General features: G+C 37.8%; 1 protein-coding gene across 4 annotated transcripts in view; it reads left to right on the forward strand.

Annotated features, from left to right (window-relative positions):
• The window catches only part of ralgps2 (Ral GEF with PH domain and SH3 binding motif 2), a 74,201-nt gene that overhangs the window by 26,933 nt on the left and 34,170 nt on the right, over nt 1-13,098 (forward strand). For all 4 annotated transcript variants that reach the window (XM_072439259.1, XM_072439258.1, XM_072439257.1 and 1 more), the window contains exons 6-9: nt 5,705-5,788; nt 9,906-9,995; nt 10,068-10,160; nt 10,916-11,042. In XM_072439259.1, coding sequence (XP_072295360.1) covers nt 5,705-5,788; nt 9,906-9,995; nt 10,068-10,160; nt 10,916-11,042 — 394 coding nt within the window. The remainder of the gene's footprint in view (nt 1-5,704; nt 5,789-9,905; nt 9,996-10,067; nt 10,161-10,915; nt 11,043-13,098) is intronic.

The following is a 13,098-nucleotide window of genomic DNA, read 5'->3' on the forward strand; positions in this document are numbered from 1 at the left end:
TTTTGTCGAGTCGCTCTTAAAAGGATAAATACTCACATATCCTATTAGGGGAATACTTTATGGCTAATGCTAATGACCAGTCTAAAGCATAATAAATATCAAAATAACACCAAACTGAAGTAATCATATAAAAACAATCCAGTAGTCTTTCATTTCAATGTTCTGTTTCATATTTTAAATGTCAAGAAACGTTAGAATTAGCTTTGAGACATGCCTTTTATAAACGCAGAGCTCATTCCTAAAGTTGTCTGTGACATTTACCTGCAGCTAGCCGTTATGCACAAAGCTCATTAAGATTCACATAATGCATGCTTAAATATCCAGAGAGACACATTTCATAAAGCACTAACCACTCTTTAAATGTGCTTCAAAAGTAAATGTACGCTTATATAAAATGTTTCCCACTTTTCTCCATTCAAAAGCAGTTCTGATATTTCCTGTGATTCAAAGGCAACTGCTGTTGAATTGAATCAAATTGAATCCAATTGAATAGATGTAATAAAAAGTACATTGCAGTCTATAATGGTCATTTAATAGTTGGTACATTTTCTCTTTTTATTGCACGTGCAGCTTGCTATGATTGCAGACCGTCAATAAATCTACATACTTACAACGGGAGAAAGAAATATCTAGTAACATCTATAATTATTGTATTGGGGGCACTCGCTAAGTCTATACAGGATGTGATTTTCCATTTACCCCCGTAAAGCTTTGCTCTGTGGTTTTTAATACACTTTCATAACGCTACATAAAGCGGATGTGCCTCTTTCCGTCATTATTGCACAACGCTGTTCTGTCTCACATTTTATTACATGTCTGGAGTGACTTATTTCCAGCATTTTTCCATGATATCTCTTGAAACTAGACAAACGCTTGGACCAGTCAAATCTATGTTTACAATTAAAATGTCCCTGATTTTTCCAGACTCATAACTGCTCTGAATCTGATACTATTTGTGTGAGGCAGAGAAGTGGAGACTAGACATCCACACGCTTGTTATATATTACATCTTATCGCATTCCCGTGTTTTACTCTATCACATTTCCAGTGAGAGCCAGAGCGGTTCGGGTCGGCCTCAAGCTACATTTGGACATTAATATGGTGCAGATGTATGGACAAAATTCAAACCTATTCCGGACAAAACCTGACTCATGTTGGACAAAAGACAAAACCACCACGGTTTGAACCTGTTTAAGCTTGACTGATGCTCCAGTAGAAGAGGCCCACAAACCACCAGCAATACCCAGCTCAAAGTTTGGGAAACATATACATAACTATTCTACATTATCCGACATGATTTTTGTGGTTGTGATATTTGTAATGTTCAACAATTATCGTTAAAGCCCCGAAGCTCAGAAGCCACAGTGTTCTTCTGCTCCAGGCCAGAGCCAAACACATCTGTATTTCATAATAGTGAAGTGACAAGTTATGAGACGCAGCTTATTTATTTCCACAGCATAATGGACTCTCAATGTATTGCTCTTGTTTCATTACTTTGGAAGAAAAATAACTTCTTCAAACATCTGCTGTGTAAGATCTTAAGTGAATTTAGCTTTTTTAATAATCCCTAATGACAGTCTGCTGCTGAAGCCATTTTTCTCTGTTTGCGTAATACCCATCTATTAAAATTACTAAAGGGTAAGACAGATGAGGGAGGATGCAGGGGAAATGTCCAAACCTTAGAAACCCTGATAAATGTAATTGTTTATCTGAGTTATAAGTTAAAAGTCCATATGAAATATTCAGGAAGTGTTGTGTCTTTGTCATCTCGCTGGTGGTGCACGCCTTATTGATTATTTTAAGACAAATCTCTTTCCCTAAGACTGCCCACAAGAAACTGAGGCATAAAGAAGTCCTTATTGTTCAGTAAAACACATTTATTTTTAGCTATATTTCTTATATTTCTTATTTCTGTGTGTTTTAAATTATGAATATAAAAAGCAAAAATACCATTTATGAATCGTGATCTCAAACTCTGTGGTTTTGGTTGATATTTTGTGCTTCATTATAGAGGCAGTTTATGCCAGTTGTCAACTTCTCCAAGGAAAGAAAACAAGACCTGCAATCAGTGTGCTCACTTTCAGGCGTTTATTTCCATTTATATTTAAGTTTTTTTCCCTTGGCCTTATGTGGGATTCTGCATGTCGTCTTTTTGTTGTAGCTACAGGACTTGATTGCTCTTGAGCAAACAAATAGATTTGTTACTTTTGCAGACGGCGTAAACACAGACCTCTCTTTGTAAAATGTGAATAAAAGCTGTTGCTCTGTTTACAAAGAGCGTGTGCATCAATGGTTCCGTACAGAATATAGATGGAGGCCTGCGTCGCTCATTACACAGTGTAATGTAAACCGTATGAGCCAACATCTATTGTCTGGCTCTAAACAAGCATTTCATTGTCTCTTTCCTGTCGTTTTAAAAGGACTTCAAAGCTCTAGAAAAGTGTGGACGTATCAATAATATTTACTTTGTGGTAGTGGACACACTAATGGTAACTACAACTGAATTACCCAGTCTTTCGCTTGGGTTTGTACGGCTTTTACTAAATCCACTAAATCCAACAACCACCTCCCCTACAACTACTCACTCTACTGTGTTATATTATTACTATATTATTGTATTTGTATATTATTAAAGGTATGATGAGGTAATGCATAAACATTTAAATTCACAAACCTACAGTATGGTTAGCTGGATGCATAAACAGCAGTGCATTTTAATAATACACTTTATTACTTGTGTTCTTCATGTCACATCTTTTCCACTGCTGTAGCTTTAAACATGGACTTGATTCGTGTCATCTTTTGGTAGCTCGTCCAGAATATTTTGCCTGTACAGCTCTGGACAGATCTAGTAATACAGAACATTCCGCAATTATTTATCCACCGTCTCCCTTCAACATTGTGCTCCTCTGGCTGCACTCTCCAGCCTCCTCCTCACGCTCATCTAAATCAGTTTTTCTGTCCTGGCTTTGGCCTTTTATTTCTCTTAACATTGTTTGAGATGCAAAAAATATTTATAAAAAGTAACTACATCCATTTGCTTCAGAGATAAAAACAAAAGGAATTGGTCTGGTATTTCGAGATGAGGTTGTTCCAATTTGAGATAACGTTTGCTTTTTGAAAATACCACTCGCTTTTTAAAATAAGTGCTGAATACATCATCAGTAAATCGGCTTCACATTATAATGTTTTTTATATATATATATATATATATATATATATATATATATATATATATATATATATATATATATATATATATATATATATATATATATATATATATATATGGTCACTTTAATGTTTGGCTTATTTAATTGTACTTTTAACTCTAGTATTACAATGTCGTCTTCCCAATGGAATCAAATGTGTGCCAGAGCGACATGTGGAGAAGGTCGGCCTGTGGTTTGGCCTCGCAGACGTTTTACTGCTCTTTTTTTACAGCAGTATTAAAAAGTACAGATCCGCCTCTTCAAGGCTTTGCTAAACACAGTCGTTAGTTTGAGTGTAGTTTGTATAACTTACAAGAGATCATAAAACCTTAATAGTTGCTGGAGTGACTTAAAGTTAAGGAACTGCCTCAAAACAAATGATGAACAGAATTTGAAAGTGATTTAACAGGAAAGAATAAGCATTGCAATGGTATTGAGAGCCCATCATCCTGTATGTAAACCTTTTGTAATTGTTAAGGATACAAAACATTGACTTTACTATCCACACGCAGTTACTAAGGCCTAATAAATAAGTTAACTAAAGTAACTCATATTTTAGCCAAACCTGGGCTTTTTCATGTTTCAGGGGTAAATGCTCCCTAAAAGCCCTTTGTCGTGGGAGGAGTTAAACACTAGGCAGTAGAGGAAGTATCTTAATTTGGTCTTATTGTGCACTATAGTCTTTTAATTTCAAAATTCTCTTCACTTTTAGCTTGTTCAGACATATCTCATCTTCCACTCATGAACAGCTACTTTGAAATGAACTTTGGAGACTGTGGACAATGTGCCTGGGTGGTCAATTTAGTGGTAGACGGTTCTGTGACAAACCAGTCTGGTTGAACAGGATGATTGACATGGAAACACTTATTTAAAGAAGTCACTTTAAATAAACATTGTGTGTTGGATGGCAGGGCTCATCTAGTTGTGAAGAAAAGTCACTTGGATCCACTACCTGCCCTTTCTCACCTCGTCTGCACCTTTTGGGGAATTTCTGCTGCTCTTTTGGTTGTAAAAGCCACAATTAAGAATTGCATTTTGTAGTGTAGCTGTGATTTATGGAGTTGCATGTCGGAAATGTACACTCACATTTTCCAATACCAGTAAATATAGACTCCCAAATGTCTCCTTTTTACCCAAATGACTCCAAGTGTTCCAGTCTAACCTACAGTATATCTATTTTCATTTGTAGCTTACTGTCCTAGATGTCAACTTCCACAACTTTATTTATGTTCCATTGTGCACGAAATCAAACTGTTGTGCCAGGTATAAATAGGCAGCTTTCCAACATAACTCTCCCTTCTTTCGTCTGTTTCCATCTGTGTTTGATAACCAGTCTCTAAACCCTGGTGAGTTGTTTGGTCCTGAACGAGCAGACACATCCTGACATGTGTTTGGTTGGACCCGTCCTGATGTGGCTTGAGTCACAGAGACAGTTGTCATACCAAGTTGTCTGTGTGAGCGGGGAGAAGAAACAGAGCTTGTGCAAAGCGTTCCCAGCGCTTGTGTGCGTGTCGCTCACCCTTGGGCCGTCTGTAAAGGCCAGAGGAGGCTGGAGGTTCCCCTTGGCTGAGTCTGTGTGGTCTGCTCCAGAGCTCATTTGGAAGGAGTGCACATAAGGCCAGAGTACAGCCTGGTTCTCACAAGGGCGGCCGCGGCGGGTCAGATTTCAGTATTGAAGGCGTTATTACATCTTGAATGGATGTGCTCTGTATTATATTTGTCTGTCCCGGCTAATATGATATTTATTTGCAGAGGTACACAACAACAGTCTGTGAGTGGCATATTCTCACATATGCTACATAAGACTCTCCTGACTGTAGAGTAACATTTGCACTCGTCCTGATCTGTGTCCCATTACAAGCTTCTAAATCTCGTACTTGGTGATGATCTGATTTGAGTGTTAGTATATGACGACTTATTTTAATAATAAGGCATTATTGAGTGCACTGTGCCCTTAGTTTTTGGAGAATATCATTTGTATTCATGGCAGGCAACATATCCTCAAAAACACCATTGTTAGCAATTCAACTCCTCAATTAGTCATTGAATGAAACTTAATCTGGAACCTACCGTATTTATCTTAAATTAGGTAATAAGAAAATTAGGCACGATATATTATTTAATTGTGAAATCGGTCCATTGTATCTTTGTATCTTAGTGAACCAACATTTTTATTAGTCGACCAATTATTTTATTTAGATTAAAATTATTTATTTAGGACAACAGCAAAAAGGAGAATATAATTACAGAGATTTTTGAGTGGATCATGAGTTTAATCTAATTTATATCTATGTACTTTGCGGTATAAATACATGAGTAAATATTTGTAATAAAATGTCCATATAATAGAGACAGAATTACTGCTCTAATATCTGTACGGAGTCTGTCTCATAAAATTCTTTATTCTGACAGCCCATAATGAAGTCACTCGATGTTTGTGTTTATTGTCTGACTACGATGTGTCTAACGCTCACGTCCCTGTTCTTGTTTAGGAGCTGTCGAGTTGTGGCTGGAACAAGAAGGAGAAGCACAGCTCTGCCCCGAACGTTGTGGCCTTCACTCGCCGGTTTAACCAGGTGAGACACGTTCACACATTTTAATCACCTCTCGCCTCTCGGCTCCTTCAAAGAGCATCCAGAGACGGGATCAGGTCCCTGTGCTCTGTGAAAGATTCATGAGCTTTGGCCAGTCTGCAGCTCTTCTTTCCCTCAGGTTTACATCGCCCTAACAGAAAGATTTTAGCTGCGTTGTTTGTCACGGCAGCTAATATTTATTTCCAAATATTAATGAAAGTTTTTTGGAAAAGACTAAAATGCAATGTTATGTGTCTTTGTGTGTTTTGTGCATTTTGGTAAGAATATAGAACGTTCAAAATGGCAGCTAATAGAGAAAATGTTGCAGATGAATCAGTGGCAAACCATATTTGTATTCCATGTTGATGTGCGTCCCTTATTTGTGCGTGATGATTGATTTAACAGCTGCATCTGCTTCTCTTCTAAGGACTTATGTTGATGCACTGACTCATCAACAGGGAATTGTGGGCAATGATGTAAGGGGCAGCTTGTGTCAGGTTTTAGTTTAGGACCCTCCAGACAAAAGACGTGATTATCAACTGTGAATAAGCCCTGGAAACTCCCCTGCAGTGTCCATGTAGAATAGTAGATTCAAATTCAAGATGCTCACACTCAGCAGTTGGCAGCCCTAGAAAATTCGAATGGCTTGGCGACTATGATCCCAGAAAACGACTTGGGATAAAGTGGTATCTGCTCACAAGGTTGTGCTCCTGGCACTGCACGCTGGAGACGGAGATGGATTAGTTTCGGGGAATTGACTTTCGTATTGGGCCAAAGCGCAGAGCAGTAAGCAGATTACATAAAGTGCTGAAAATGAACTGACTTTTACTGTAAATCATTATCACTTAGTCACGTAAAGCTCGATGTTAAAACCAAACAACACATTGTAGTGATAATGATAAAACACAACTGAAATAGCAGAGCTTTTGCGAGTCGCTTTACCTGTCTGTTCCAAAGTATTAAGCAGCACTATTTAATACTCTTAATACTTCAGTACATAAGAAAGCATACTATCATTGTGATTTTACATAATCTTCTTAGGTTTTGTCATTTGTTAAGTTTACAAACCATAAAACCTAAGAAGTTTTATGTAAAATCACAATGGCACATTATTTGCGGGAAACCACCATTAACCACAAATGATGTGCCTTGACCCAAATCTAAAAGCTATAAAAGCGAAGTATTTGAACTATAAAGTCTAGATAGAACAACCTTGAGCACAACCAGGGAAACACGTGCGCCACTTTTTGAGACACAATGAGCTTGTGCAGATGGTTAGTACTTTATAGTGTGGATGATACAGGAGACTTAATGTACAGACTGATATTTGTAGTTTTTCCCTGTTGCTGCGTTTGCCTTTTCCAGTACATAACTGAGCAATAATATTCAGCAGGTTCCATCTTTAGATTTTGTCCCCTTCAATAATACTGTGTCATTCCGGGTCATAATGTTGATGTTCAAGGCCTCTGTCCTTAAGTCAGACATTTGTAGGCTGCAGAATTTTCAGAGGAGCGCTGCCATGGAGATGATCTCATCGAGCTGCTGTGGACGCCAGAGCAGATGGAGAGAGACATGGAGCTATGGGCCCTCTGGTCCCATGAATGTGAGGGACCGGCTTTATGCTCTAAACTGAGGATGTATATAGACCTAAAGTGTCGCTGATGCAACAGTAACGCCTGCTCCTCCACTTTGCCTCAAGTCCTAGACTTTAAATGGAAAAAAAGTTTAGGGCTAAATGAATTGGTTACAAAACCATTTTATAACATTTCTTCATTGAAGTTTCTGACTAATATTAAGATAAGATAAGATAAGATAAGATATTCCTTTATTGTCCCACATGGGGAAATTATTGCAATTAGATTTGTGATTTATGTTTTATAAATTATTTTTAAAAGTTTCTTGATAAAAGACTCAAGTAGGCCTTTAAACTTACAAACTTGATTAAAAGAATCATGTTTTTACGATCTAAACTACAGTGTTGGCAGTTTTTATGCAGAACAAGAAGGATATTTTGTAGTTTGTGGAGGCAATTAGAAATTATGGTACTCTAAAAACTGCAGGCTTTGGTAATTTGCCTCCTAAAACACTTTATTCTGACATTTCCCAAAATTCCTTCATATTTGCATTTTTAACAAAAAAGGATTTTTTAAATTAAAAAATGTCATCCCAACTAAAACCTGACTATGGTGTAATTGCTGCAGAAGTCTTTTCTAAAATGTCTTTATATCCGTGTTTTTTAAAAGAACTATTGGGCTTAAAGCAGCAGATGATGATCACAGTTTATGGAGGTCAAAGTTCAATATCGTCATAACTTGGTCCTCTGTAGAGATAATGAATGAGTGGTGAAATTAGACAGACTCGTCTTTGTATGTCGTGGAAATTAGACACACGTGGCTTTGTTTTGCTTGAGATACCTGCATTGGTGTGTGTTTGAGAAGATGACATGCCAGAGTGCTGCTGGTTCAATAAGAAGAATTGCTCTCTCTTTAGCTGCCTCCCGACCACTTCTCTGAAACCAAAACAAACCTGAAGACTGTTTCCAGGAAGGAGCCTGACATTGTACCCACAGCTAATTTATACACATGGCCTTTCCATCCACAAACCTAAATCAAAGAATTGTGGAAAGACCCAATACCAGAAGCTAAAAGCAAAAATAAATAATCTTGGAGAAGAAAAAGTACAAATATTAACATGGTTTCGAATGGGCAGTTGCAGACAGCTGTTGGCAATGGCGCGTGTATTAGACAATAGGTTTCCTCACGTAAGATTATTATTACTTCAAATTAGGTTTTCTGATTTTACATACAAGTAAGTATTGATGAGCTATAAAAGGTATGTAACCGAATTCACTATTTGCGGTTAAGGTGTAATGATGGTACTTGATCCACTGCCCACATCTGGCTGTTGGTTTTGTCAGCTAAAATCCCTTCCTATTACATCTTCTGTTTTCTGTTTCCATCTCGTTCCTCCCTAGAGCTCCCACAGATTGATTCACTGATGTTTCCCTGCGTGTCTCTGTGTAATCAGACCTTTGGTTTTCCAACATTCTCCCCAAGGACTCAGATTTCCAGCATCACTCCCTGTCTGGATGGATCTTCATACATACCTCCACACGCTCCGGTCTCAGCTGACAGACCAAGGCTGTTGGGCTTATCTGCTGCTTAATCACTTCAGTTGTCTTCTTAACCTCTTTCCCGGGAGAGCTCATTTCAATGATTTCGCTTTTTCATGTATTCTCTCTGCCCCCGTTCTGCTCGTCTTTGTTTAAAAAAAAAAAGTTTTATCATAATTTGAGCTTTTCCACCATTTAATTATATTTCATACAGAAGAAGTCCCAAAAATGTGTTCTATTTTGTTACTTAAAGGTGTACTATGTAACTTTTCAGGTAGAGATCTGTTTGCTCCACGGATTTGTTGCTGTTTTGCCTGGAATGATCCACAGTATTGTATTAAACCAATATATCCATGGAGACAAGCAGTAGGCAAGTTACAGGTCAGATCTGTGGACAGGCTCAGACAAAAACTCAAAGTAAGAATGCATGTTTTTCAAGATATGTCTGAGCAGTTAAAAGAAGTTTAATTGAATAAATATATTTGATGTCATACTGTGGGATATTCCAAGCAAAGCAAGAACATCTCCATGGAGACGAGCAGGCAGCAGACCCTGAAGGAAAGTTGCATAGTGCAGCAAACGCTCTAATTGTTACTGCCATATTGTATTGTACTGTATTGTATTGTATTTCTAAATTTCCATCTTTTATTCTTTTTCTTGACACCAATGGCACATGAAGAGAAAATGATTTAATCTCAAATCTGAAATGGCAGTTTTCCCATTAGCAGTCTTCCTTCTTTGCGCTGCATTGTTTTGTTTCAAGCCAGATTTTCTTGGCTCTGAGCTCAAAGTCCAGAGGTTTAACAAGGCCCATCTCTCTGTCTATCTCAACATTCCTACAATCCACTTTGTGCTTTGAAGAAGCTAAACATCGCTCAAGATCGGGTTTTTGGTGTCATGGTTTTGAATACCAACAATGCCGCCTGGCAGTACACTTTGGTCGGCTTTGGGTACATTTTGGAACGTGCTTGGTGTAATAATCTCCATTTGTCTGTCCGTGTTTTCTAGACCAGTTTCTGGGTGGTTCGAGAGATCCTCCACGCTCAGACGCTCAAGATCAGGGCTGAGGTGTTGAGTGTTTACATTCGTACTGCCAAGGTACAGGACAATTTACATTATGATTTCATATGATGCTTTTAGGAAGTTAAATATATATTCTTCCACTTGCAGAAATTGTGTGACATGAACAACCTCCATGCAGTGATGGCTGTGGTGTCTGCGTTACAAAGTGCACCTATCTTTAGACTTACAAAAACATGGGCGGTAAGTATCTCAAAAGAAAGCAGTTGAGACTTGAGTGACAAAAGCTAGTTATAGAGTAAAAACACTTGAACCTTTTTAGTAGATCTCAATCAAAACAAAAATAGTTCATTTTCAATTGTAATGGTGAAACTAATTAACTGTAAAATGTAAAACATTGTATTATGTTACATTTTTCATCAGTCAAAACTCTGGCAGTGCTGCGCTCCCTTATCCATCTGAAAATACTATGGGCCCTATTAAAAAAAATATGCAATGTTTTATATTTTAGATTTGCATATAAAATACAATTAATAATGAATGTTGGCTTAATACTCATTAAACAAATATATGTAAAAATGATTTTGAGCTCAGTTTTCGTTAATGCCTCTGGCAATCCCTGGTCTATACTAAATTGAACCACAAATGCAATATAAATAATTAAATTAATATAATAATATACCGGTGATAAAACACACAATTAGGCCACTTTTATTTTGTAATCAAATAAATAGCCATGTATCAATGTGCTTTGTCATACAATGTTATAAGAAAAATATTTTTTATTGGAGAAGCAGACCTTATATAATAGCATAATAATACTCTGAGGTAATAGTGAGCATTTCTCTGGTCCACAAAACCACAGGGGAATCTTTAGACCGTCGAGCTCTTTCTGGCCACAACGCACCTGCCTCAAAGATGACAAATGGGCCAAAACATACATAAGGAAATGGTTCTGCTTCTCTGGATTTTCCTAAATATTCTTTTTTACCCATCAGTTACTCAGTCGGAAGGACAAGGCGACGTTTGATAAGCTGGACTACCTGATGTCTAAAGAGGACAACTACAAGAGGCTCAGAGACTACATCAGCAGCCAGAGCATGGTCGCCTGTATACCATATCTGGGTAAGAACACGCTCTCAAACGCTCTTTACGGGACACGTTTTTGTTCTGAGATCATTTGCCTGTGGACTCAGGGTAACGCATCCTAAACTCTCTCTTGACATTTTTATCACCGCCATTCCTACACAATTATTAAAAATGAAACATGTGCATGACACATCTGCTGCTTTTGCACATTTGTTTTCATGTCGATGGCAGAATGACTTTTATGTTCTTTGCTTCCTTGTTTTTTACGACCATCTGGCTCGTATCTTAGCTACTGCAGAAATTTGTTGTTTGCTCAAACAAACATCAGATTAAACGTGAATCAAAAATGTCTGGGAGCATTTAGAGGATTTTAAGCATTTTTTATTTATTTTTTAATCACACTTTGTAATGGAAGTATTGACGACATCTCAGAAGAATCTGTTTTTAAGGCTGTAAATTGGCTTTATTTGCTATTTGCTATTCTGGTGTCTCTGTCCAAGAATATTCATCCTTTGGTTGGGTTTGATCCAGTGCTTGGAAGCTTGAGCGATTTGTGTTGATGTGCCGCTACAAAGAAATCCTTGCAGATGAACTAAGCCAAGTTGGCACACAGGAGGGCAACCACCACGTTTTCACTGCCCTTGAACATTAATCCCTCCGACACCAAACAGAATAAGCAGAGCCCTGATTCTCATACGTGTGGGTAAGTGGGACCCATTTCGCTTATAAGAGTCATTAGAAATACATACAAGGTGAACGGAAAGTTACCTATTTCTACAAAACAGCTTATTTGCCCAGACTAGAATATAATAGCATCACACGTAAGAGTCAGGTTTTTTTTGTATTGAACGATGGCAATGAATATCCAAATATAAAACGAAGCCCATTTATGATGATGTGTAGGGCCGTGATTGCACTACACAATAAAAAAAACCTTCCAATTTATTAACACTTTTTACATTTATTCCTGCCCTGCATATGCTGGTGTGTTGTGATGTCATCTGAAACCACATGATCGCTGTAGTGTAGATGTAGACGTCATATACCTTGTGATGTTAATGCACATCAAGTGGTGTTATGGCTTTACATTAGTTTGTGTCCTTCCCAATGCGTGCCATCATTTGTTTGTATTATATTTGTTTGTATATGTCCAATCAGATGTACAATATTAGAACATTCATTGATTTCATGTTGCCGTATGATTTCTGCGTTTGGTTAGTGCAATGATGATCTCCTGTGATAAAAAAGGGAGCAGAAAGTGCCCTGTGTTTGCTGCACAGTCGCTGCACTTGAGTTTTTCCACAGTGATGCATTTGTTCAAATCGGTGTGTATGTGGAGACATTGTGTGAACCCTGACCCGCCATTAGCCCAGAGCCGGCACACACAGCTCCCTCCTATCTGCCTCCCTCACACTACCGGCCTGTTTTATGCTCTGATGAACTTGTGTCTGTTTTTAGACCAATCATGTCGGGACAAAGAGGCCACTGAAAAGAGACAAAATGCACTTTCAGGGCAGTTCTTATCATTCTTATCGACGTGGTCATACGGCTACAAGTACATGGTCATACGGCTACAAGTACATGGTCATACGGGTACAAGTACATGGTCATACAAGTACAAGTACTGCAATTCAGGGCTTATAGACGTATTGTAGAACATTTTTAGAGAAAAGTCAATAAATAATATTCAAACAGGTTTTTATTTTATTTGTATGGGTTAGTCCTTTTGATGGCCTTTCCAGAACATTCCTTGACATAAGGTAAAAATGTTTACCTGAATTTATGATGATAATTATACTTTGGGGAGTTTCTCTGCCGTTCCTCTTTTTTTATTAAACTGGGGTCAAATAGTCAAAATGAAAGTGAGAAAAATCCACCCATACATCAAATGTTCTTCCAGATTTGGCCTGTTCATGCTAAAACTTGTGTTGTTTTATGTTGTTCATTACAGAATATTGTGGCCATTTCTTCACTAAAGTCCAAAACTGTCTCTACTTCAGTTTTGTGTTGGCATCGGGACAGTGGTGGTGTAATGGAAAGCACTGACATTTAGCATCAGACCAGCCTTGTCAGTCTTATAGTTATATAATAT

This window comes from Eucyclogobius newberryi, unplaced genomic scaffold, assembly GCF_026437365.1.
Source record: "Eucyclogobius newberryi isolate DKJ021-1_F unplaced genomic scaffold, fEucNew1.0.hap1 SCAF_9, whole genome shotgun sequence".
In the NCBI taxonomy this organism is placed as follows: domain Eukaryota; kingdom Metazoa; phylum Chordata; class Actinopteri; order Gobiiformes; family Gobiidae; genus Eucyclogobius; species Eucyclogobius newberryi.